General features: G+C 59.8%; 2 protein-coding genes and 1 long non-coding RNA gene across 12 annotated transcripts in view; all 3 read right to left on the bottom strand.

Annotated features, from left to right (window-relative positions):
- TSPOAP1 (TSPO associated protein 1) overlaps positions 1–5,170 on the bottom strand; it is a 67,868-nt gene extending 62,698 nt beyond the window's left edge. For all 10 annotated transcript variants that reach the window (XM_032129559.1, XM_032129560.1, XM_032129562.1 and 7 more), the window contains exon 1: positions 4,795–5,170. In XM_032129559.1, coding sequence (XP_031985450.1) covers positions 4,795–5,073 — 279 coding nt within the window. In that variant the 5' untranslated portion in view covers positions 5,074–5,170. The remainder of the gene's footprint in view (positions 1–4,794) is intronic.
- Positions 5,171–10,677: 5,507 nt separating this feature from the next.
- On the bottom strand, positions 10,678–12,585 carry LOC116454107. Its single transcript, XR_004244008.1, has 2 exons — positions 12,459–12,585; positions 10,678–11,375 (listed from the first exon to the last, which is right to left on the bottom strand). It is a non-coding gene; the product is annotated as an uncharacterized LOC116454107 (long non-coding RNA).
- Positions 12,586–22,280: 9,695 nt separating this feature from the next.
- On the bottom strand, positions 22,281–24,996 carry SUPT4H1 (SPT4 homolog, DSIF elongation factor subunit). Its single transcript, XM_032129997.1, has 5 exons — positions 24,776–24,996; positions 24,080–24,186; positions 23,913–23,968; positions 23,684–23,737; positions 22,281–22,676 (listed from the first exon to the last, which is right to left on the bottom strand). The coding sequence occupies exons 1-5, from the start codon at positions 24,851–24,853 to the stop codon at positions 22,609–22,611; spliced, it is 363 nt and encodes a 120-aa protein (XP_031985888.1). The 5' UTR covers positions 24,854–24,996; the 3' UTR covers positions 22,281–22,608.
- Between the last annotated feature and the right edge of the window lie 140 nt (positions 24,997–25,136).

Here is a 25,136-nt window from a genome sequence, read left to right as displayed (position 1 = left end):
AGCCTGGGACAGTGGGAGGTGTCCCTGCCCATGGCAGGGGTGGCACTGGGTGGGCTTTAAGGTCCCTTCAACCCAAACCAGTCTGGGATTTTGTGATTCTAGGCTGGGATCAGTGTTCTTGCTCATCTCGGTAAAGCAGGAACTCACCTGGGGTATTTATAGGATTTTGTGCTGGACTGAGAAGCCTCAGATCTCCAACAGCTTTAACAAGAGATGGAGGGGGGAAAATCATCTGCTTGCACCCACCACGGAGCCAGAGGCTGATGTAAAGGTTGGACTCGATGACCTTGGAAGTCTTTTTCAGCCTTAATGATTCTATGGAAACATGAATGGCAAGAGCAGCAGCAGCTGATGCTCCAGAGGGTGTTTTCCCAAAACTCTGGGCAGGTGTCTGGGATGCAGAACGCCCACACTCACAGCAGGAGGGGTCAGCAAGGCTGCCAGCACTCCATGTGCCATTTCTCTTCATGTTATTCCCGTAAGGAGGAAGACTAGAGCCAGAGGACACGAGAAAGACATTGGTGAGTCCCCTCCAGAATGCAGAGGGTGAAACGAGAAGGATGCTGAGGTGAAAGATCATGGTGTGGCAATGGCCAACAGCAACATGGTGTGACAGCCCTGTCCCAAAGCCTGTTTGTCTCCACCAGCCCAGAGGAGCCAAGGACACAGTGAGGAGGCACTGCTTGGTGTCCCTCACCCTCCACGTCCCACACAAGTGACCTGGCCAAGCCATTTGGACATGTCTTTGCACAGAGGGCATGAGCTTAATTAGAAAAAGAGCTAAAATGAGCATTGCCTTCCCCTTCCTAGTCTCACTTCACCTTGTTTTCCATTCATTCCTTCAGAGAGGCACTGGCTCCTCCTGGCAGGCAGCTGCCTGAGGTGGCCGTGCATCCACAGTGCTGCAGCAAACAGCACTGAGGCATTTGCATGAGGCTGAGCACTGCCAAGCCAAGGAAAATTAATTTACTCCGATTTTGATGGAATACAATCTTCTAATTGGGATTGCAGGAAATGGCAAGAACTGGCTCCATTGCCCAAGGTCTCCTTGTCCTACTGCCATCTTTCATTCTGCTGACCTACCCTTCCCAGTCAAGAGTGCAGCTCTACACACCCTCAGACACTAAATGAACAGTTTCCCAGCTTTGCCAATGGAAAATCTGAAGCTCTTAAAAGACCACAAATTCCTGCAAAAGGCACTAAGCTTATCACTGAATGCAGCTTGGCCTGAGCACTTGATGTGGAGGACACTTACCAGCATTTTATAATTCTTCCTGTGTCTCTGCTTTGTGTTATTAAGCCCCACTGGGACCAATAGTTTTTTTTTTTGAGGCTATTTAAATTCCTAATCACTGGAGGGCTCCTTGATTTAAGCATTTATAGTTAGGTTTACAGATTTACTGAATATTCTCAGTTCCACATGACCTCAAGGGAAGCTGAGGCTTGGATTTTAAGAAATTCAAATCCAAAGCAACCTCTTGTGATTGGGAAAGCATCATGAGAACCAGCTCAGAGCACCCTAACTGTGCCCCTTGCCTGTGTGGTTCTGGGATGGGAACAGGGAATGGTCAGCTGCTGAGCTCATCCCTTCCATGAGTGATCTGGGGAGCTTGGGGAGATGAGTAATCCTGGCAGGGAAGGATGCAGGGAACATGCAGAAAGTGAACGACCTTGATCCTCTTCCCTTGTCCAATGTAGGGCACCAGGAGGGGGCCTTCCCTTCAGCAACCCACTCCCAAACCACCCTGAGTTTTCCAGGGCCAAAGCAGATCCCGCTGGAGCAGCATCCCCTAGGAGATGCAGGCAACTGAGCTCTTGTGGGAAGTGCTCTACAATCCATCTGACAGCATTCTGGGAACTTTCCAATTTCCAGCCAGACTGTATCTGTGCCACTTTAACCCCATTCTTCCTACACAGAAGAGTTTTTCTCCTTCTCTGATATTCATTATTTGGACTGGGATCCTACCCCTGCAGTGCCTGGAGATTCTCAGCAGGAAAGTAATTTCTTACATCTCATGTCCACACAGAGATTTTGGGAAGCAGGACCAGAGCAATTCCAAAGGCCCAGGAGGAAGGATACACTTGTGACAACCCCCAGACAGCATTATCCAGTGGGGCCATGGTGGGACACATTGCTCTGGAGCTGGGAAAGCCTGCAGTGCCTTGCAGGATGTAGGGACACGAGATAAATGGATGGAGAGATGTGGGCACAAGTCTCAACAAGGAAAATTCCCACCAGGCTATGGAGAACATTCCTCTGGTGGGATCCCAGCCCTTGGAGATCCTCAACACTTGCCTGGTCAGGACATGATCAGCCTCTTCCAGCTCTGGAGCCTTCTGGGGGCAGGGACTGGATGGGAGGCTCCAGGTGTCTCCCCTCATCCCACCTCCCTAACTCCAGAGCTCCTCTGCCAGCTCCCAGATGGGAGAAGGGCAACAACTCTGCACTCAGGAGAGACCCAGGCAAGAATGCCAAGATTAAGCTGACCTACAGACAGGCTTAATGCCTGTCCACAGTCTGTCCCCCAGGGAACGGCTGAGCAGCGGTGGTGGAGGCTGGAACACACAGCAAGAGCTTCATCATAAAATCAACATCTTTAATCAACTCTGTCAGTGATGAGCCCTCAGGAGGCACTTCCCCACACCAGGAGAGGACTCTCTGGAGGCAGCTGTCCTGTTCACAAAATGCAGCTCTGACATCCCAAGGACAAATGTCCTAAAGGAAGCCAGGCTCCGGCAGCAAGACACACAGGGCATGTCCCAGCCTGGCCAGGAGCAGCCAAGCTTCGGAGGGGAGCTGTGCGAGCCTGTCTTGGCCCCAGCCCTAACACAGCACCTTGTCCCCAGGCTGGAGGATGTCGCTCCACAGCCCAGCAGCAGCAGCAGCAGCACTTGCTCTGCTGGGGACAGCAGCACTGAGCTCCCTCCTGGGGCTGAATTGGAAGCCTTTCACATCCCTAAAGCCACTTGTCTCCAGGAGAAACTGCTGGATTATTTTTTTTTTCCAGGAAAACACAAGGTAACCTTTCTGGAGATCAACATCCATGTTAAGGATGGTACTGCCATGGTACCACCAGCACCACCCCAGTGACATCACAGTGCCACTGTGGCACTGCCATGATGCAGCAGAGCACCATCACTGGCACCAGAGTGCACCACAGCACCACCAGCACCACCACAGTGCTGCCCCAGGACACTGGTGCTATGATGGTACCACCATGGTGCTGCCAAAATCCCATGGGAGTGGGAAGGCTCCCACCAAGCCAGGAGCCTCCAGGATGGCAGGAAAACATTCAGTGCAGCCCAAGCACCAGGACAAACTGGATGGCAGCTGCTCAGCAGTCACCTCCATAGAGACCAATGGGGGCAACCTGCTGCAGGGATCAGCAAGAGCTGGTGCACAGCTCCCACCCCACAGGTGCAGTTCAGCTGCTGGAGCACCCGCAAACACCTCTCTGAACCAGCCACCTGCCCTCCTTCCCATCCCAGCCTTCCCACCTGGGCTCCCACCAGGACACAGCATCTACTCCCTCCCTTGTCAGCCGGCTCTCCCAAAGGAAGTGTTCCAGGCCAGGCTGGACGGGGCTTGGGGCAACCTGGTCTAGTAGAAGGTGTCCCTGCCCATGGCAGGGGCTGGGACGAGATGGTCTGTAAGGTCCCTTCCAACCCAAACCATTCCAGGATTCTCTGAAGACAGTAAGTCTGGCACAACCCACTGGACTCCTGGGACACAAAAGAGGGGTGGGAGCAGAAATCCATCCCATTCTGCTGTCCCGTATTTTGACTGTGGTGCTTCTGCCACAGCCAGGGCTGGCATCAGAGTCAGACCAAAGTTCAGTGTGGTCTTTCTCTAAGCATCACGATAAACAGCCCTTCAGAACAGACCCTTAACAGTGTGCGGGAGTGAAGTCATGTTCTCCCTCGGTGGGTTTCCAGGGGCGCCGTTTCTCCTGCAGGCTGCTCTCCAGCTGGGCTCAGCAGCACGGCACAGCCTTGCTCAACCCCCCCTGCTAAACCCCGACCAGCACTGGTCAGCTCTTCTCCCCCATGCTCAAGAAGAAAAGGCCAAGAGCCGATTTCTCCTCTATTTTAAAAGCACCACAGGGCTTCCCCAAATCACCAGGAGACCCCAGGAAGATGGCTGATGTTCCCCATGAGAAAGGGTGGCAAGCTCTCCTAAACAGCTTTTGTGTGAACTTTTGTGACCTAGATCAAGGCGTTGAGACCCTGAGGGAGCCTTTTGGGCTGTTTTTAGGGAGATGCTGCACGGGCCGGGCATTGCACTGCCCCGAAGTGCCCGGGTGCTGCCTGCAGGGGCTGATTCCTCCTGAAGTGGAGGTGCCCCAAGCCCCCCAGGGCTCCCCAGAGAGGAGAGGGGATGCTCCCGGAGGGGGTGGCAGTGAATCATGTCCCTGCCACTACCTGCAGAGCCATTGATGCTGCCGGAGCGGGGAGATGCCGCAGGGATGGCTCAGCCTTGGCTGGTGCAGGGCTGTGTCTGCTCCAGGTGGGCTCTGCCCAGCGCTGGCCCCGTCAGGGCTCCGGCAAGACGCCGCCCCAGCTCCAGCGTCTTGCAGGGCAGAGGCAGCTGGAGATGCCTGCTGAAGGGCCGTGAAGGCTCCCGGCTCTCGCGCGGGTGCGTGGCGGCTGTGGCAGCTCCCAGCCCCGCGGGGATGGGTTTGTGGGTGGCTCAGCCGCAGCCCCGCGCTCCCAATTCCCAGTGATGGTCTCGTGCCGAGGTAACATCGCCCGCCTCTCCCCCAGAATGAGCAAACACCCTGACCCCCGCCTTACCTGGGGGTGTCTGTCTGTCCGGTCCATCGCTCGCAGCGGCCTGACGAGCTCCGGTGCGGAGTGAACCCGCTGGGGGTCCGGCGGGGGGACGCGGGGGGTTCCCGAGGGCTCTTCCTGGGGCTGGGGTGCTCCGTCCCGCTGCGACCCCGGGGACAGCTGGCAGCCGGCCGTGTCACCCCCCGCGCCTTCACGCGTGTCCAGGTCCGGGCGGGCGGAGGCGGCGGGGGCACCGCTCTGCCCCGGGGCCGCGCTGGGAGCGCCGCGCTCCGGCTCCTGCATGGCTGGGGCAGGGCTGGGCTCACTCCGCACCGGCCAGGGCTGCCCGGGGCGTCGGGAGCCGGCAAGAGAAAGCCGAAGGCATCAGAGCGGCGGCGGGAGCAGCCCGGGCCGCGCTCCTCCGCGGCGGGGCCGGAGCCGGGGGCGGCCGCAGCAGCAGCATCCCCGCACCGGGGCTGGCTCCGTCCCGCACCGGGGCTGGCTCCGTCCCGCACCGGGAACGGCTCCGTCCCCGCCCGGATCCTCGGCTCCCCGTGCGGAGGCTGCTCCGCCGCCCTCAGCCCCCCGCCGCCCCCGGCCCCATGACGTAGCGGAGGGGCCGGGGGAGCTGCCAGCCCCTCGCCGCGGCCCCGGGCAGCCCCCGGCGCAGCCGCTGCCGAGTCATCAATACGGAGCCGGGCCGGGCACCCCGGGGGGGCCGCGCCGCGCCCCGGGCCGCCAATGGCGGCGGCTCCGCCGGTTTCCACGGCAACGCTGCGGGAGCGGGGTCTGGTGCCTATTGATGAGGCGGCGACAGAGGGGGGGCGGCCGGGCTCATCCCGCATCCCCCCGCACCGCATCCCCCCCCGCACCCGGGCCCGGGGAGCCTCGGAGCCCCGCACACCACCGGGATGGGGGTTCGGGGACGGCACCGGCCCGAGCCCGCTGCTCGGCTCTGCCCCAGGGCTGCTCGGCTCTGGCCCCGGATACCCGACTCTGGCCCCGGGATACCCAGCTGTGCCCCAGGGATGCTGAACTCTGCCCCAGGGATATCCAACTCTGCCCCAGGGACGCCCGATTCCATCCCAGGGATACCTGGGTCTGCCCCGGGGATGCTCAGCTCTGCCCCAGGATGCCCGGTTCTGCCCCAGGGATGCCCATCTCTGCCTCGAGAATGCTCAGCTGTGCCCGAGGATGCCTGATGTGCTGCAAGGATGCCCATCTCTGCCCCAGGCATGCCCGACTTTGCCCTGGGGATGCTCAGCTCTGCCCCAGGATGCCTGGTTCTCTCCCAGGCATGCCCGTACACCTTTCTTCCACGGGAGCGAAACCTCGGTACCTCCCTGACACACCGTTCTGGAAACAACTCTCTTCTGACAAGGGCTGGGCCCCGCCTGCAGCACTCCCGGGACAAGAGGCAGAGGGTGGTGCGGGCAGGGACGGAGGGGGTGGCTGATACGATCCTTGGCGACAGGAGCTCGCAGCATTACGCCAGAGCCAAGCGGACACTGCCATCCCTGAACACACGCAGCAGGCAGACGCGTGCTCTGTCTCTCTCTGCCTCCTCCCTGCCGTGCTGTGTCTTTGATGAAGATCACACCATACATCAGGCTGCACAGTGCTAGTGATGCTCAGGGAAAAGCCACTGGGCCACCCTGGGGGACATCTGTCTGGCCCGGCTCCCCAGCCCCACTCAGTGCTTGACCCACTGCAGAGCAAGGTTTGCTGATCCCAAACCCAAGAGCACTTGATGATCCCCAAACCCCTGAGCATCTGGGACAGGTCCTGCCTCCCCATGCCCTTGTGTGTGGCAATAGCTCTCAGCCCCACTGCTGGTGCCTCCCTGCTGCGGCGTGGGGGTGTTGTGTGGCATCTCACACGTGCTGCTCCCAGGAGAAGCTGCCTGGGCCACCTGCTGCAGGGGAGGTACCGTGGGGGTCTTTAGTGCCCCTGTCAGACACCACTTTGTAGGCACCTCCTTTGAGCAGCTTCTCCAGCCCATCCAGATGTGCAGATGTGTCACCTCTTGAACCCAATGCCATCGCCTGTGTGTCACCTCTTCCTGAGCCCAGGCAGCACAGGCAAGTCACCTCTCACCTCTGGGTGTGGCTACGAGTCACCTCTCACAGCGTGCAGGACTCTGCCATCCCGCCTGAATCCCAGATCTCTGAGCCCATTCCTAAGGGCTGTTTGTGTGGTGGGGGGAAGTCCCAAGCTTGCAATGAGCAGAAAATGCAGCCAACAGCCCAAAGGGAAGATTCCAGAAAACCGATCCCACCTTCCTGTGTGTTCTGGTACTCATGCACCTTCAAAACACCAGCTTACGTGACTCCTTCTGCTGCAGGAACGGGTCAGGAGAGATCCCACCATCTCCCACTGCTCAGATCCCCCCAGTTCCTGCCCATGACTGTTCCCCCTGGCAAGGTACCAGGCAGGCTGTGCAGGTGCTGAACCGGTGTGGAAGAATGCCCAGGCACTGCTCAGCTCCCTGTGGAGACAGAACAAGCAGGTTTCATTAGAAGAGGCAGCAGCAGTGGGAGGAGAAAAGTGCCCTGATAAGATCTCGTGTGGCTGCACAGCCTTCTCAGAACCCCAGCCTGGTTTGTGCCTCCACTGCCCTGCGCTGCTCACAGGCTCTGCATGGCTCATCTGGGACCTGCTGCCACCACTGTCTTTCCCCTTGTCCCACTCATCTGTGCCAGACCCACCTGGCTCCATGGCACTGCTGGGACCTGCTGCCCTGGAGAAAGAGGGGCCAGGGATGCCCCAGGCTCACGTCTGGATCGCCCACAGCATTCAGTGAAAGTCCCAGTCAGGTGAGGTGAAGGATGGGGTGTCCACAACCCCCACACCATTCCTGAGGAGAGGATGTCTCCTGGGGCCTTGAGCTTGAGAAGCTGGAGATGATCTTTCACACCTTGGCCAGCCTACAGCTGGATAAGTCCTTAAAGTCTTACTAACAATACAAGAGGAAAAATTCATCTGGGCTGTTGAAGACTCAGTGGCTCAAGAGCTCCCTGAGCTGTGAGTCACTAAGTTCTCATGAGGGCTATGGGGATGGGGTGCTACAGATCCCCTTGGTCCTCCAGGTCACCCATGGATCTGCCAGGGGCTGTGCTCCCTGCAGAGGAGACCTAGAAAGATCATTGAAACTCTCTCAGGACAGGGGAACCACAGGCTCAGGGAAAGGAGGTGATGACGTAGAGAAAATTATGAGAAACAGTGACATTGGAGAGCTCAAGATCAACAGATCAAAGGTGGGGAGATGACAAAGGTCCCAGGAGAGCCCTCCAGCAGCTCCCATTGCTCTCCAAAGGTCTCCAGGGAGCCAGGCCTGCACCCGGCGGTGCAGGGACAGGGATCCAGTGTATGGTGCTCCCTCTCCATCAGGGAGCAGCAAGGATAGGGCTGCTCCAGTGGGCAGCAAGTGGGAGCCCAGGTGTGATCCAGAACACACAGCATCCTCAAACCCCAGGGAGCCATCCCAGAGCTCCTGGGCAGGACAGTGGTAATGGGGTCCCTTGGCAGCCCCAGACAAGATCAGATGAACCAGGACAGGGACCCCAGCCAGGATCAGGAGGAGACAGAGCTGGGACTACAGATAAGGCTCCAGCAAAGGTGGGTCCAGCCAGGTGCAGGGCCAAAGAGAAGCCTGTTGGTCTGGGCTCCAGCCAGCACAAGTGGCTGGAGACAAGATTCTTACAGTGATGATCCAGGGACCACTGAGGAGATCAGACTCCACAGAGCTTTATTCCTACATAGAAGCTCAGCCAAGGCCTGAAGAACCAGGGCTGAGCCTCACTGATGCTCCTGGCCCAGCACCTGCAGGTCCTACAGGCAATTAAGTCCAGTTAGCACCTGATGAGTCCTCCTGAGGTCCTCCCCTTGCCCTGTGGGTTCCAGCAGGGACTGGAGTGGGCAGTGAGAGCTCTGCTGTGGTTTCAGATGAAAAAGAAGCACAAGAATGAGCACGGGGGGGCCAAGGCAGCCCTGAGGGAGGTCCCCAGGGTGTGGGGACAGTGATGTGTGTCAGCACTCAGGGACACCTCCAGCCTGAGGTGTGATTGGTGGGTGCCAAGCCATTCCCACCCTCCTTCCAGCAGTTCCCTGGGAATGCCTCTAGCACATGATCCCTCCTGTCTCTGCAGGAGCATCGCTGGTGGCTGCAGGGACGTGCAGTGACACAAGCAGCCACCTGCTCTGCCAGCAGAGCCCTGCAGCTGCCATTCCCACCTCCTGAGCCTGAGGTCTGATGTGTCCTGCAGCAGCTCCAAGGAGGAGATGCACATGGCCACATTGCCCGCAGTCACCCTTCCCGCTGCTGCTGCCATCCCCAGCAGCACGTGGGCACTGGCAGGGAATGGCTCCACGCTCTGCAGCAGCACTGGGACAGAACCCCTGCTAGAAACAACCTAGAAAAGGAATGTGCTGGACTGGCCCTGCCAGGGGTCACGGTGAGCCCCAGCCATGGTAGCCTCAGATGGCGTGGCGTGGCAACACCAGTTCAGGCACTGGGGCTGTGCGGGAGAGCCTGGCTGGGCTCTGTCAGTCCCTACAGCCCTTCCAGAGCCATCCCAAGAGTGCTGGGATGGGCACCCACACCCCCCACAACCCCAGGGGTCACAGTCCCAAAGCCTGCCCTGCTCAGGGCATTTTTGGGTCAGCAGAGCAGCAGGGCCTGGGGACCACCCGGCCTACGTGGCATCAACCAGGGAACTGATGAGCACAGCGAGGTCCTATGGAGACTGGGAGCTCACCCCAGCAGGGACAGGACACGTTTCCTTGCAGGAACCTCTAAAATGCCTTCAGGATGGAAGGAGGGCTTGAAAAAATGGAGGGTTTTATTTAAAAAAACAGGAAAAAAGTAGCAGTTTCTGTTTTGCTGCTCTCAGCAAGAACCACCTTTCCAACCGTCTCTCCCAGCAGTGACCACTGAGTAGTAGCTGTAACCACAATAGTCCTTGGTCATGAAACTTGGATATTTATCCTTCCTAATAGTTGAATACACATTATTAAGAGGTGAATTTTCAAAGCTTTTGCACATTAAAAATGTGAACTTGCTTTTCCCTCCTGGCGCTCACAAACTGAAAGCTGCTCAGGGCAGTCTGCAGTGGCTGCTTGGGGTTTTTTTTAGCCCTTTTCGTTTTTACTGTTTAAAAATTTGTCTCCTTGTGACCATGACGACAGTTTTGATTTGATTTTTTTTCCTTCCACATCCCCTTTGAACAGCCACAAAGCCAGGGAACGTGGGAAAGCTGGGACAGCAAGGAGAAGTAAAACATCCCAGTCCTTTCTGGACAGCCCAGTGAAAGAAAAATACCACAAACTCATTAAGCCCCCCCCAAATGATCCTGAGATCAGCGCAAGAAGTTCTACAAAATGTAAAAACTTTCCACCGACATTTGGGCTCAAAAAAGAAAACAAAAAATATTTTTAGTATTTTTTTCTACTGTTTTTAGATGATCTCTCCCACAGGCAGGACATGGGCAGTCAGAGACAAAGGGAAGATGCCTGAAGAGGTTTTGGGAGCTGACATTTGGGAACAAGGACCAAACATCCTCTGCGGAAGCTGGGTTGGTTTTAGACCCCCAGGAAACACAGGCCAGGGGTGTGTGGCTGGAGGGAGACTAGGATTGTAGGAGGATTTTTTGGCTTCACGTGCCCTTGTGACCACGGCCGGAGCTGTCACGGGACACAGCAGCTTTGCTGGTGACCCCCGAGGGACTGAAGGGGACAGTCCTGTGTCAATGGGCTGAGATTTGCCGGCCACCACCCCCACTTGTGGTGTCCCCAAGGCTCCCCAAGGCTCCAAATCCGGGATGACCCCACTGCACGTGGCCCTGGGCACGGCAAGGAGCTCTTCCCCAGTTCTGCATTTCCCAGGAGTTGAATAAAAAAATCCACAAGTCAATACCAAAAGTTTTATTTAGCAGTCCCTCAGCCTGCTGAACCCAGCAATCACCAGGAACCCCACTCTGCCTCCCCTGCTGCACGTGGTGGCCACTGCCCAGCTCTTCCCAGTGCTTCACCACGTGGAAAATGAAGATGGGGGTAAAAATGTGCATTGGAGGCTCTGCTGCCTACCTGGCCCCCCCGTGTGAGGCTCGCTCCAACAGGATGGGTCCCTTCAGTGGCACTCATGGGACACTGGGCCGGCGACCCCTCCCGCCCACGTGGCCATACCAGGTGCTGAGGGGACACGTGGGGACAAGCAGAGCATCCCCAGGGAGGGTGGTGGAGCTCTGGGTGGGTGCTGTGAGCCAGGCAGGGCCCGTTGGCCGCTCTCAGCCTGCGTGCGGCTCCCGACGGGCTCGCGGGTCCCGGCGCTCTCCGTGCTCTCTTCTCCGTAGCCCACAGTACACTCATCCATAAAGTAGGAAACACTACACCCTGCAGTGCTGTTTAGTAGTGCTTTCTACTTTATGGGTGACTGCACTGTCTCTCAGTCGCTGTCGGCGGCCGCTCTCCTCCGGCGTGCAGCTCCTTCCCCGCGCGGGGCCACTGCCGCGCCCCACGTGGCCCCGCCATGGGCCTGGTGTGGCCAGGGACGCGAATGGCAGGTCTGGTCTGGCCCCGGGACAGAGACTCTCTGGCAGTGTCACCTCCTGGGAGCCACGCCAAGCACGGGGGACATCCTTATCCCACGGGGGAGATCCTGCCTTGCCCTCCCTTGTCTCCCCAAAACCCCCACCCTGAGCATGGGGGACATCCTCACCCTTGTCCCCACCGGTGAGACTCTACCTCATACCCCACTGTCCCACCTCCAGCCCTGTCCTGGGCACAGGGGACATCTCACTTTTTCCCCAAGGCAGGGAGGCCACTCAATACCTCATCCTAGTCATAAGGGACAGTTTTGACTCATTCCCAAAGGAAGGACCCCACATCAGACCCCATCCTAGTCACAGGAATAAGCTTTCACTTGTCCCTCCAGGAGGGATTCCACCTCAGACCCCATCTGGGTCACAGAGAACCCAAATGCCTGGTCCCTGTTGGTAGGGACCCTACCCCAAACCCCCCCACCCCAAACCCCCCCACCCCCTCTCAAACTTCATCCTGGGCACAGAGAGTGTGTTTGCTTTGACCCCAGGGGGACACCTCCACCTCATACCCCATCCCATTCCCGAAGGACCCCCTTGCCTTGTCCCCACATGGGAGATTCCACCTTGAACTCCATTGCTGCCCTTCAGACCCCATCCTGGTCTCAGAGGGCCCTCATGTCTGGACCCCAAGGGTGAGATCCCACCTCAAACTCCATCTTCGTCCCTCAAATCCCATCTGCATCACAGAGAGCCCACTGTGCCATGTCCCCGTGAGGGGACCCCACCTAAATGGCACCCTGGCCACAAAGGGCTCCTCTGCCTTGTCCCCGTGGTGGCGAGCCCAGGGCAGACACCATCCACATGATGAGGACCTTGCATTGCCTTGTCCCCATGATGGAGATCCTGTGGCAGTGGGTCCCTCCTGAAATGTCCTCATGGGGACTCTTCTTATTCTCCCATCCTTTACTGAAGTCCCCTTTGCCCCATCCCCCTGCCCTGAGGCCACAGGAGCTCCATGTCCTGGCGCTCCCCTTGGGCCCCCCTCGCCCCATCTCCCAGACACACGGAGATCCTTTGGATGCCCCCACAGCCCTTCGGGGTTACCTGCAGACCCCCGTGATTCAGACCACCCAGCCCCAAGAGCCTCACCTGCCACAACAGCCTCCACGTCCACCCGGTCCCGTCCCGGCTGCCACCAAAAACCCCCTGGGTGTCAACTTCTGCTTTGGGCACTTCCCGCCTCCGCCCGCCCGCCAGCACGGCACCTCCTCCCCCGCTGCCCACGGTGCCCCCCTCGTGGGCAGGGCCCCCTTACCTGTCATCAGCCCCCAGCACCCACTGCCCCCCTGGCGCTGGCACCAGAGCCCCCCTGGACACCCCATGCTGCTCCTCCAGCACCGCGTGGCGCCTCCATGGGTCCCCCCGTTACCGGGTCGGGGCGCGGGTGGCCTTCGCTGGGTGCCGGTGGCCCACGCTGGGTGTGGGTGACCCACGCCAGGAGCCGGTGGCCCACACCGGGTGTGGCGGTGAGCGCCAGGTGCTGGTGGCCCAAGCCAGGTGCTGGTGGCCCGTGCTGGGTGCCGGTGTCGTGGGGTGCTGCATGGGGTGCCGGCCGGGGAGCAATGGGCCCCTGTAGGGCGCGGGGCTGCTTTTAACCCCATCCTGCCCACGTGGCCCGACCACAGGAAGAGCCGTCGCTGCGGAGCAGATAACGGTGCCGGTCCCACCCAGCGCCGCCCCGCAGCCCGACCGCAGCCGGTCCGGCACCGGGGCAGGAAGCACCAGCCGGTTACGCTCTCCTGGGCTTTGCTGCTGACAGCGACAAACATGTTTTTGCATAAAAAAAAAAAAAAAAAAGAAAGAAAGAAAGGAAAAAAAAAAAAGGTGTTTGCACAGGGTGACAGTAACTGAATCCACCTCCCACGGCTGCTCGGCTGCACCACGGCCCCTCGCCCCATGCTAGCGGTGGGACCTGCACGGCAGCAGTTCCTGCCCACGGAGGGTCCAGCAGCCCGTGGCGGGGGCTGCAGGACTCAGGGGCTGCCTGGTCATGGGGGTGAAGCACTGGGGACACAGGTGCCAGCGAGTCACAGGCCCTAAACCTGTGCTTTAGGAAATGCATTGCATAAGAGGCTTCCTGGAGCCTCTCACTCTTCAGGGCTCTGCAACACCAAACTTCCCCCCGGCCCGGGCAGCTGTAGCGACCAACAGGGATGCGAGGCCCTGGGAAGAAAACCGAAAGCTGGGTTTGGAGGTTGGCACATCCAGGTCACAATGGCCCCAGTGACAGCACTGGGACGGTGCTGGGACACAGAGCAGGAGGATTTTGCTTGGCCAGCACCGCCCTGTCCCAGTGCCAGGGGAAGCCCACCACTAAACTAGATCAAAACCTACAAACTAAATCCCCAAAAGTGACCGTAAATGGGGCCATGTCTGCCCCTGCACTGGTTTTCGTGTACCTCTGCAAAAGGCTCCTTTTTAGGCCAATGCAATTCACTCTCAACATTGATAATATGGACGGAAATGTATAAAAAACGGTACTGGTGAGGTGTGCAGGAGGCAGGGGGAGAGCAAAGCCAAAAATAACCAAGCAGCAGCACAGGCAGAAGTGATTTGACTTGAGCTGCACATGTGCTGATGGCAGCAGGTAAAAGGCTTTAGGAGAGAGAGAATTGGTTGGGAAGGCCTTTCCAAACCAAGGCTGAGCTGGTGGAATTTCAGTGGAAGAAACCAAACAGAACTGGCTGGAGTGAGCCCATTCACCAGCCCAGCAGCCCCGTCCCTGTGCCTTGGCCTGCCAAGGGCTGCCCTGTCTCCCACCCTTCCCTGACCCTGTGCCCATCTCCATTCCTTATGGTCACGGGATTGGGGACACTGTTCCCTATGCTGGAGAGAAATTCAACAAGGAATGTGAGTGCTGTTGGTGATGTCTCCACAGGGCCCTTTTGGCAGCTCTGAGCCCAGGAACATCGCTCTGCCTCGCCAGGGGCCTGTGGTAAGCAGCCACTCATCCATGGCAGAGGCCACCACGTGCAGGCTGGGTCCATGGGGTGGCCTCCTGATGCCAGGTGACTTCAGGTGCCTCCCAGACTGGCCCTCCTGGGGGCCTGAAATGTGTAAATATCATTTTTGGTGTGAACCACAGAACATCCTCATTTGGAAGGGACCAACAAAGATCATCAAATCCAGCTCCTGGCCCTGCACAGGACACCACAACAATCCCACCCTGTGCCTGAGAGCAGATTGTTGCCAACCCAGAGACCATCCTGGAGACATCCCCCAGTGCCATCAGCCACCTCAGTGCCAGGGGATAGTCCCCAGCAGTGGTGGGTGCCATCACAAGGGGTGAAAGTTGCACAGGGTACAGGTAACCACGCTCAGGCAGCAGAGAAAGGAGCCTTTTGGGGGGCAACCAGAGAGAGACTTGGCCCCAGAGGTGCTGCTGAGGGACTTTCCCCCGTGCCCCAGGGTCACGGCCATGTTCCTGGCTGATGACAAACTGGTCCCTGGTAAATACTGCAGCTGGGAGGAGGGGACAGGGTGGGAAGTCAGGCTCACTGAGGAAACCTCCGTTTGAGGCTGACCATGGGGCAAAGCAGGATGAAGATATTTCCCAACAGAGGCAGCCGGGGGAGATTGCACCCAAGGACAAGATGTCAGGGGAGAGTGAAGCACGTGGCCAGAGCTGGGATGTGCAGGATGGCAGCAGGGAGGGAGCTGTGCCTTCCCAAAATGGGGTCCCCAGCAGAGCCCTGCCCAGCACCTGCCCGTGCTGCTGCGGGGCCATGCAGGGGGGCCATAGGTGCCTTCCCAGCAGAGAAGTGGGGGGAGGCGACGCTTCCTCTTTCCCCAGCCCAGCACGGATGGGGGATATGACATTTTGGGTCCTGAGCTGATTTCCTTCTGCCTGCACTGGTCTCAGAAAGGAGGAAATCAGCAGATCTGGTTCCTTGGGCTCTGATGAGGTCTCTGAAAGTCTCCAACTGATGATGAACTTACCACATTCCCCAGCCATTGGTTAATTTTACTGGCTGGCAAACCAGGCTGCAGGAATTCCTACCCCAGCCCTTGGCTCTGGATCGTTTGGTCCTGCTGCACTCGTGTCCGTCTCAAGGAGCTCCAGGAGCTTTTTGGGGTCGGGGGAGGCTGAAACAGCAGCGTTTCCTCCCCTGGGAACCCCGTGAGAATATCCGGTCCCCAGCTTTCCCGAGGCCCCTCTCCACACCCTGCCCACCTGCTCCGCATCTCCCGGGGGCTTGCTGACGGACCCCAGGTGCTGCTTCCCAGGGTGCAGCTCCCCGAGAGAAACCACGTCCCCCCGAGGCACCGCTCCCGCACCCTGCCCTCCCCTGCCTCGTCTGGGGGCACCCGGATGCAGCTCAGACACTGCCGTGCCCCCCAAGATTTCCTGGGCATGGAGCACCACGGGCGCCTCGCTGCCACCCTGCAGCACCGACGGGGCTGTTCCTTTTCCAGTAACGCTGCCGGTATCGGGGAGCGCAGGGCAGCGGGAGCCGGCTTGCGGGGCAGCGGCACGGCCGGGCCCAGCGCTCGGCAGGGGGAAGGGCCCTTGTCGGGCCGTGCAGCCGAGGCGCTGCGAAAGCGCTGATATTTCTTATCGGCTCTGCAGCAACTTCCCCTCCTCTCCTGCGGTTGCGGCGCTCGCTGCCGGCAGGGGAAGTGCTGCCCTCGGCCCCGGCGCTGGAGGAGACGAGCTCCTGCCGGCGCCTCAGCGTGGCCCGCGAACCCCGCCCGCTCAGTGCTGGGGACAGCAGCTGCCCCGCCACGCTCAGTCATTCCCACCATCCAGCACCCCGTGGCTCCCATCCAACCGGCACCTTGTGGAGGAAGAGAAGGAGGAGAAGAAGGAACAGCATGGTCCCACCCAAAGCCTCCCTGAGCCACCTCCACTGCCCTGGGGCCAAGGGGCCGGGTGAGCCACTGGATCCACGGGCAAGCTGTAGCATCTCCTGGCCAGGCCCCAAAGGAGCCACAGCGTCTCAGTCAGGCCACTGCTAACGCTGAAGCCTAATGACAGTGTTCCCAAAGCACCACATCCCTCTGAGAACACGGGACAGAGGCACGGGGGGCACAGCTCTCTCTGCTTTACAGTGCCAGGGGGGGCCTCCTAAAAGGCCCGCGGGACAGAGGGCTCTGAGATGGGATGCTCCAGGAGAGCAGGTGCTAGGGACATCTGCAGCACCAAAAAATCAGGAGTGCCAAGCACCACCCCTGAGAGCGTTTTTTGGATGGGAAGGGCATTGTCTGCCACCGTCATGGCAAACCTTCAAGGAAGAACTGCAGCGCCTGTGGCACGGCTGAGAGGCCACCTGTGCGCCCAACAGAGGGGCTGCGGTACCTGCGTGGGCCGAGCCCCGTTTCACCGCCGGGCACGGGAGGCGGCCCCGAGCGGGATGTTCGGGGGAGCCCCCCGAGCGCCCCCAGCCCCCTGCCCGAGCCCGGCCGTGCCCCGGAGGCCGGGCAGGAGCGAGGCCGTTACAAGTGACTCAACCAGAAACTGCCGGGCGAGGAGGCGGCGGCGAGAGGCAAATGAGAGCGCGAAGGGAAACCTCAAAAAGGCGAAGTGACGCGGGCGGGCGGGCGGGGGACACGGCGCTGGATTTGCCCATATATAGACAAAATCGCGGCCCGGCTGCGCCAGTGGCGGGCGCGGGGCGGTTGGGCCGGGCCGTGGCTGCTCCGGCATTTTCCGTGGCACCTGCTGCCACCGGCCACGCAGGTGGGGGAAGGGGACCCCACGGCCCGGGGGCTCTGGAGGGGCCCCCACGGCGGCCGGTGCTGCACAGATGGGTGACTCCTGTTTCCCCCCTCTTCTTGGGATGGAGGATGCTCCGGGACACAGCCCAGCAGGGGTACGGGGAAGGAGGGATGAGAAGCAGCACCAGGCTGGGCTGTGGATTTCCCGGGGCAGGATGGGCTCAGGAGGTGCAGGGCTGAGTTCTATGGTGACAGACCCTGCTCTCCCTCGACCTTGACCCTGCAGGACAAGGGGCAGGAAGAGCTGAGCATGTCTGAGGGCCAGAGGCGCAGAGGAGGGGGTCAGGCACTCAGGGCTGCCAGGAAGCAGCTCCCCAAAGCTGGCATTGATGGCACCTTTCCAGCACCTTTCCAGGCCAGCTGTGCAGTTCCAAAGCCCCAGCCTGGCCAAGGGGACAGATCCTGCAGCCACTGGAGTGTGTTGCCCTGTACCACACACTTGGGCCATCTGGGGACCAGAGGTGCAATGTCCTCTCCCAGCACAAGTCCCAGGGCTCTGTTTGGGCACTCAGTGGCTCTTCTGCAACTGCCCATGCAGAAGGACCTCGGAGGGGAAAAGCCCCTTTCAGCCCAGCACCAGCATCAGCCTGGGTGACATGCAGCTGGCAAGGAGAAGGGAAGGACAAGTGCCACCTGGGATGCAGCAGGAGGTCTGGGGATGGGGAGATACCATCAGATTCTCAAGTCCCTCCTTGGACTTCAGCTGTGGTCTCACTTTGCCATGCGCCCTCAGGAAACGTGTCCTCAGCACCCTCAGCCACCTCCACTACCGAGCTGAGACTCCACTCTGCCCTGCCCAACCCCTGGCATCTCCCTTCCCATGATGGAGCAGACCAGGGAGGTGAGAGCTCTCAGTCTAGAGGAGGGTTGGGACCCCCCACCAGACTCCAGAACCCCAACTCTGTGAGCAGACCCGTGGGTTTGGAGGTATCCACCATGAAGCAGTTTAGGGCTCTTTGCAGACAGCCCTGAGCTCACAAGGGATGGATGTTCCGCTTGCAGGTGCCCTTTGCAGGCCTCTGTCAGGAACCCAGCAGCCTCTCCCCTTCAAAAGCAGAGCCTCCTCCTTCCACTGCGGTTCCTGAGGGGAAAACACCCAGAGGACCCATCATGCATCAGAGCTCCCTGTTTTCCTCGCAGATCCCCTCAGCAGGGAGCACATCCCAGTTCCTTGCCCACCTGCCTCCATCCCAGTGCACCAGGGTTCCCTGGGCTGGGCATGTGGCAGCTGGGCCCCGTTCCTGCCATGCTTTGAGAGCTCTCCTAGCTTGCCCCTCCCCCCCATCTTGCTGCTGCTCAGATCTGGGCCCCTCCTCTCCCCACCACATCAGACACAGGGGCCTCGGTGGCTTCTGCCCATGTGCCCTGACATGGAGGTGACGGGCAGGATGGGGCACCCATTCCTGGCATGCCCCGGGCTTTACCATCCTCTCTACAGCAACATTTCCCTCCAGGTACCAGGACAACCCAGGTCATCTTCCCCATCACCTCCACCTGCCAAGCCAGTTTCCAAGGATAACAGTCTTAATCTGGGGTTTGTTTGGGGCTTTTTCCCCACCCCTACCACCTATCCCCAAGGGTTTCCACATCCCTGAGGTAACCAGTTCCCCCCAGGCACACAGGGTGGCCAAAAGGAACCTGGGAAAGTCCAAGTCTGCACTGGGAGCCAGTGAAGAAGTGAAAGTGGAATTAGGGTGAAGCAGGAATGATTCTCAGAGAGTAGGAGCACCTCTCCTATCAGGAAAGGCTGAGAGAATTGGGATTGTTCAGCGTGGAAAAGAGAAGCTTTCGGGGTGACCTAATCGTGGCTTTCCAGTACCTGAAGGGAAATTACAGGAAAGATGGAGAGAGACAATGGACAAGGCCTGGAGTGACAGGACAAGGGGGAATGGCCTTCCATTGCCAGAGGGCAGGGACAGATGGGATATTGGGAAGGAATTGTTCCCTGGGAGGGTGGGCAGGCCCTGGCACAGGGTGCCCAGAGCAGCTGGGGCTGCCCCTGGATCCCTGGCAGTGGCCAAGGCCAGGTTGGACATTGGGGCTTGGAGCACCCTGGGATAATGGAAGATGTCCCTGCCCATGGCAAGGTAGGGAACAAGATAGTCTGTAAAGGCCATTCCAGCTCAAACCATGCCATGATTCCATGCTGCTGCTGCCAGCCCGGGCAGCATCTCAGTGTGCCACAGCAGGCAGAGCAGCCCCGGGGGCACAATGGGGGGGTCACCCTGCCTCGGCCCCCTGGGCAGGGTCCAGTGTGCTCTCATCCACGTCCCCCTTCACCTGAAGCCTGTGTGGCCCAAGTGGGAGGCCAGAGGCCGCTCTGACCGGGGTGTGGGCAGGTCCCCGTCCCCGGGCAGCGCTGGAGGGGCCCCGCGCAGGTGGGGACAGGCATTTCCCGGCAGCTGCCTCTGCAGAAGCACCGAGTGCTCTGCGGTTTGGAAAGTCACTTTTCTCGTCCGCAGGGAGAGCCGGGGTATCGGTTCTCAAAACCCGCACGAAATCTACTGGCTCGTGTTTCCTGCCGGGGCTGCCCTGGCCCCGCTGCCCAGAGCTGCCAGGGATGCCAAACCTGCAGCATTTTCGGGCCTGGCTGAAATATTTGAGCGTCATTTGGTGCAGGGGGAGGAGCCGTCCTGACTCACATCTCCGCTCCCAGCCCGTTGCCGCTTTTCTCTCCCGATTCCCGCTCCGGCTGCCGCCGCACATTTTTCCTCCAGTTTCTTCAACGTGAGAGCTCCCTGCCCTACTTTTTTTGCAGCAATAAAGCTCCGCATCGTTTGCTTTTGGCTGGTGCAAACCCCAGGCAGCTCCGGGGCTGGAGTCTCACTGGCAGGCTCCTTTTGGGAGCCTTGCGGGAGAAGTGGATCACCGGGGCTGCGCGATGTGGGATGCGAGGGAGCTCGCAGGGAACGGGCTCGGGGTCAGCCTGGTGAGAGGCACCACGTTCCTGGAAGCGCTGCAGGCACAGGAGGTGCAGCTCTCAAGAACCACCACGTTCGACCCATTTTCCTCGCTGGGGTGGCTCCTTTGCACCTGCACTGCAGCTCCTGCCAGTCTTAACCGTACATATCCTGGAGCACTTGGGCTTCCAGCAAGGGGTGAGGTCTCTGCAGGGTTTCCATACCCCCTCAGTTTCCCCGAGAGGCACAGTGACAGTGCACACTGCGCCCTGGGGACAATTTCCTAAGCAAAGTTCCCAGCCCTGAGCGGTGACTGCAACTTCCCAGGAAGGGAGATGAGAACCGCGGAGCCTCAGCCCCACAGCAACCGCAGCCAAACAAGCCCATCCTGCTTAGGGTCCTGTGCAGAGCCCTCTTGTCACCTCCTCTGCATCACGGGGCCAGGGGACAAGGGTCCTGGGTCCTGATGTGGCTCCAGCCTTGGAGCACCTCCAGCATGGCCATTCCCTGCAGCCAAGGGAAGGAAGGCAGTCGGGACTGAACGGTGCTGTGAAACAGCAGGAACTGGAGCTTGTGGCTCAGTCGGTCTCCAGCAGTTCCCCAGCCCAGGGCCGTGCTGCCACCCCGCGGCACCACCAGCGTGAGGCTCCCCGGGCTGGGCACGGGAGGGGCGGATCTGTCACCCTACATCCTCCCAGCCTGGCTGGAGACAAACCCTTGCTGCCCAAAACCAATCTCCAGCCAGCTGGATAAAGAGCCACCCCCCTCATCCTCCTTGTTCCCTTCCATCCTGAATGTGTCAGGCTGCCCAGACAGCCCTGGCTGCAGCTTTCTCAGACCATTCCACTGGGGATGAATGCATCTGGGGGGATCCCAGGTCACCCTGTGCCCCTCATGGCACAGCTGGGCCAAAATTGCCCTCCAGAGCCCAGAGGCCTGTGCCCAGAATACCTAAACCTGAACATCCTGCAGAGGCCCTGGGCTGCTGGGACAGTCAGATCTCTGTCCCACAGGCCTGGCCTACTGGGAGCTCCCAAGGTCCATCTCGTGCCCACACTGCAATGCAGCAAGCCTGAAGGATGACTCGCCAGGCAGCTCAAGGGCTTTGATTTCACCAGGGGTGTGTGAAAGTCACGGTCAATTCCCCCTTTTGACTGCAGAACTGAACCTGCTGCTCTGTCTTCCCAAGAGGAGGGTGCTCTCAGCTCTTCCCACAAAAGGTGGATCTGCACCTGGAGACGTTTGCTGGAGCTCAGGGCCCAGCAAGGACTTGACTTGGCCCTGGTCTGCACTGAGCAAATACTCATTACTTCAGCACCACATCTGCAAGGACCCAAGCAAAATGTGGCTTAAGGCACCTTCCCTTCCAGCCCCCTGTGCTCCAGGCTTGTCCCACCACACATCTGCTCCAAATCTCCACAGGAGGCCATGCTCTCTCTGACCTGGGGCACCTGGGACTCATTTCTTGTGAGCAGCTCTACAAACCAGAGCAGTGCAGAGAGGCCATCACCTCTGCCATCCTGGCAGTGTCACTCCCCAGCCAGTCCTGAATTCCCTGTGCTGCAGTCACTCTCAACCCAGACCAAGTGCAATTTTCAGGCTGTAATAACTTCCACTGTTTGTCTCAAGAAAACAAAAATTGAGCTTTCCAGCTCCAGGATTATCTCAGGGAAAAAAAAAATTATTTAACTCGGCCCTTCATGACTGGTGGCTGCTGCTGAACTGAAACAAAACAACTCAAGCAAGAGCCATCAGCTAAGCAAGCCGAATCCCTCAGGAGTTCAAGTGTTACACACACTGAGCTGACACTTAAAGCAGTCAGATCTGCAGAAGCAGGAGGCTGGATGGGTGTTTCCACCCTTGCTTGTCTACCCCTCCCGTGTGCAGGGCCTGGTGCTGCCTCCCAACCACACCAGCAATGGGCCCGTCCTGCTCTGCCTGCCCTGGAGCCCAGCAACAGCCAGTGGATGGTCCATCCTGCTACCACATTCCTCGTACAGGACCTGCAGGCCCAACGCTCCGTGACCTCCATGTAACCACCTCCACAGGAAACACTGGCCATCACCGTATCTGCTCCATCCAGCTGGGAGCTGCAGGTTCCCCACAGGGAAGGGCACCCAGCACAGCCAGGGCAGGATCTTGCTCTCAAGGCAGGAATGTGGCCCATGGTACAAGCAGTGACAATCGCAGGCTCCAAACAGTCTGGCACAGGCAGGGGGGCAAGTGTGAGCCCCCCCACCTCAGCACCCTGCAGTGGTGAAACCAGTGACAGAGTGACAGCTGGACCCAGCCCTGAGCAGGCAGTGGGTTTTATTGAACTATTTACACAGCTATTTCCCAAATCCCAAATCCCCGCTTTCCCACACCAACCATAAAAAAACTTGGGCATCACCATTAAGCACCCTTTCCCAGTCCTACTCACACCCTCCCCCCAGCAAGGCTCAGATAAATGTCTGTGGTCTGTGGTGTGGCGGAGTCTGGAGGTACCGAGTGAGGGGAGCTGAGCCTGCACACTCCGAGTCCAGCCCCACTTGCCCACAGGATAAAGCTGAGAGGTTTTGGAGCAGTGCCCACTGCCTCTTCCACGTAGCACTGGGACCTCCAGGCAGCACAAGAGCGCTTCAGGTTTTTATGGCTGTGTCCCGAGACTTGTAGGCCACTCCACGGCTCTTCAGCTCTCGGACAATCCCTGCAGCAAGGAGACAAACACATTTTAGTCTTCTCCTGGGATGAGGAGCCCTGGGAACTGTCATGTAGAACTGGACAATCATCTTTGTTTCACAGAATCATGGAATATCCTGAGTTGTAAGGGAGGGATGCACAAGGATCATGGAGTCCAGCTCCTGTCCCTGCACAGACACCCCAACAACCCCACCCTGGGCATCCCTGGCAGCGCTGTCCCAACGCTCCTGGAGCTCTGGCAGCCTCGGGGCCGTGCCCATTCCCTGGGGAGCCTGGGCAGTGCCCAGCACCCTCTGGGGGAAGAGCCTTTCCCTGATATCCCACTTAAACCCTAATCCTGGGTATTCCAGATATGCCTGGGCTGTGCCAGGCCTCAGCTTCTGGCCTCATGATGTTTCCAGCTCCTTCCCAATGCAGAGCTAAGTCAGAAACAAGGGAACTGGGATTCCAGACACAGGCACAGCTTTCACTCCAGGGATTTGGGATTCACTCCTGGGTTAGGAGTCTGCTCTGGGGCTACATACTGGGCAGGAACTCAACTGGATGGATGATGCCCTTTCTGCATTCCAGAGATAAGGCAAATCCTCTGTGCCCTCCAGTCCACTTGTAAACACACAAATCCACCATGGCACAAGCCCTTAGTGCAGGAGGAGGAGTGTGCTCACTGGGATTGCCACAACAGCACCCCATCCTGCAAAACCCTTTTCTATAAACAAAACTCCATGTTCTCCTGGAGCTGAATGGTTTGAGATATGCCCACCTTCCAGAATCGCTCTCTAATCCCAGTTTATCCCTCTGATAGACAGGTTTTAGCCAGCAGTTTTCAATATAAACTTCTGCCAGGTACAGTGCTGAACCCTGAAACTCCCTCTCCAGCAACTCCTTGCAGTCACCTTTGCTGATCCCATCACACCAGGGTGATCCTGTCCCACCTGGCTGATCCCAGCGCCCACATGGCATGTTCCCTGTGCAGTGTTCACAGAGCCCCAAACCCTGACTCCATCACACAGGTACCTTGGGGCAGGCGGCCAGTCACGGACACTGCATAGACACCAGGCTTGAAGGTACCTGCGGGAAAGAAAACCTCGAATTACCCCATGTGGAGCAGCCAGGTGCGATTCCTCAACCTGTGCATATGCCCCCTCATTGAGGGGCAGAATCCCTTCCACAGCCCAACCTGCAGCTCTCACTGCGCCCGAGAAGGGTTTGCAGAGAAGGGATCTCCAGCTCCCAAATTACTCACTGATCCGCTGCCACTTGGAGACCCAGCTGTCCTCAGGGCTCATCATGGCGATGATCCTGCGGGAGGGATGGCAGTGAGGGGACGTCTCCCAGCTGGGTGACCCCACTGTGCCACTTCAGTGTCCCCACGCTCCTGGGGGACCACGGCTGGGCCCAGGCCCCACTCACCCGTCGAAGGAGGAGCTGGTGCAGTCATAGACCATCTCGCGGTTCCCCTTCATCTGCAGGTACGTCTCGCAGTTATCACAGCCATCATACTCGAACTGGTCGATGGTCTAAGGGGACACGGGTGTCAGGGGCCCGGACCAGCCGGGAGCCGGGTGGCCGCGGGGCGGGAAAAGGGAGGGAACGGCCGAGGGAAGGGAGGGAGGGAACCCCGGGAAGGAGGGTTCAGGACCAGGGCCGGGGCGGACGGGAAGCGCCCAGAGGCTGCGGGAGGCAGGGGAGGGAGAGAGGCCCGGGGGCGAAGGGCCGTGGCAGGGGCTGGAGGCACAGACCAGGAGGGGGAAAAGACCGGGAAGGTCCAGGCCGGAGAGGGGGTCCTGAGCCGGGAAGTGCTGGGAGAGGAGGGCCAGAACGGGCGGGCAAAGGACCGGGGAGGGCAGGAAGGCTCGGGCTGGGGCCGAGAGGGAGGAGAACCGGCGCAGGGAAGGGCCGGGGCCGGAGCGGGGAGGCCCGGGCCGAGGTGGGAGGGCCGGGGCAGGGAGTGCCGGGGCCGGGATGGGAAGGCGCAGGCCGGGCGGGGCAAGGGGCGGGAAGGGCCGGTGCCGGGGAGAAAGGCCCGAGTAGGGGCTGCAAGGCTTAAGCCGGGCGGGGGAGCAGTCCCTGTGCCGGCGCCTGTCCCTGTGCCCTTCCCGGTCCCACCTTGACGAGGGAGCAGAGCAGGCAGGCGCGCAGGTGCCGCAGGTCCTTAGGGACGGTCTCCAGCGAGATCGCGGCCATCGCTGCCCCGGCCCCGCTCTGCGACTGCGCCACGGCCCCGGACCCGCCCCGGGCACGGGAACGGGAACGGGAACAGGAACGCGCCCGCCCCGGCCCTGGATCCGCCCCGGGAATGGGAACGAGCCCACGTCGGCCCTGGATCCGCCCCGGGAATGGGAACAGGAATGGTCCGGGCCGGCCCTGGACCCGCCCCGGGCCCGAGCGGCAGCGGCGGGCGGGGGCTCTGCCGCGGGCGGGGGCTCTGCCGGGCCCGGGAAGGGCCGGGCTGGGCCGGGCTGGGCCG

The sequence above is a fragment of the Corvus moneduloides genome, chromosome 20, assembly GCF_009650955.1.
Source record: "Corvus moneduloides isolate bCorMon1 chromosome 20, bCorMon1.pri, whole genome shotgun sequence".
Lineage (NCBI taxonomy): Eukaryota > Metazoa > Chordata > Aves > Passeriformes > Corvidae > Corvus > Corvus moneduloides.
This window is presented reverse-complemented; position numbering and strand designations above follow the sequence as displayed.

Excerpts from the sequence above, each read along its gene's own strand:
- SUPT4H1 (XM_032129997.1), bottom strand. The coding sequence starts at position 24,853 with ATGGCCGCGATCTCGCTGGAGACCGTCCCTAAGGACCTGCGGCACCTG. Across the intron at positions 24,187-24,775 it reads TGCTCTGCTCCCTCGTCAAG|ACCATCGACCAGTTCGAGTA; the intron begins GTGGGACCGGGA and ends GTGTCCCCTTAG. Across the intron at positions 23,969-24,079 it reads ACCAGCTCCTCCTTCGACGG|GATCATCGCCATGATGAGCC; the intron begins GTGAGTGGGGCC and ends TCCCTCCCGCAG.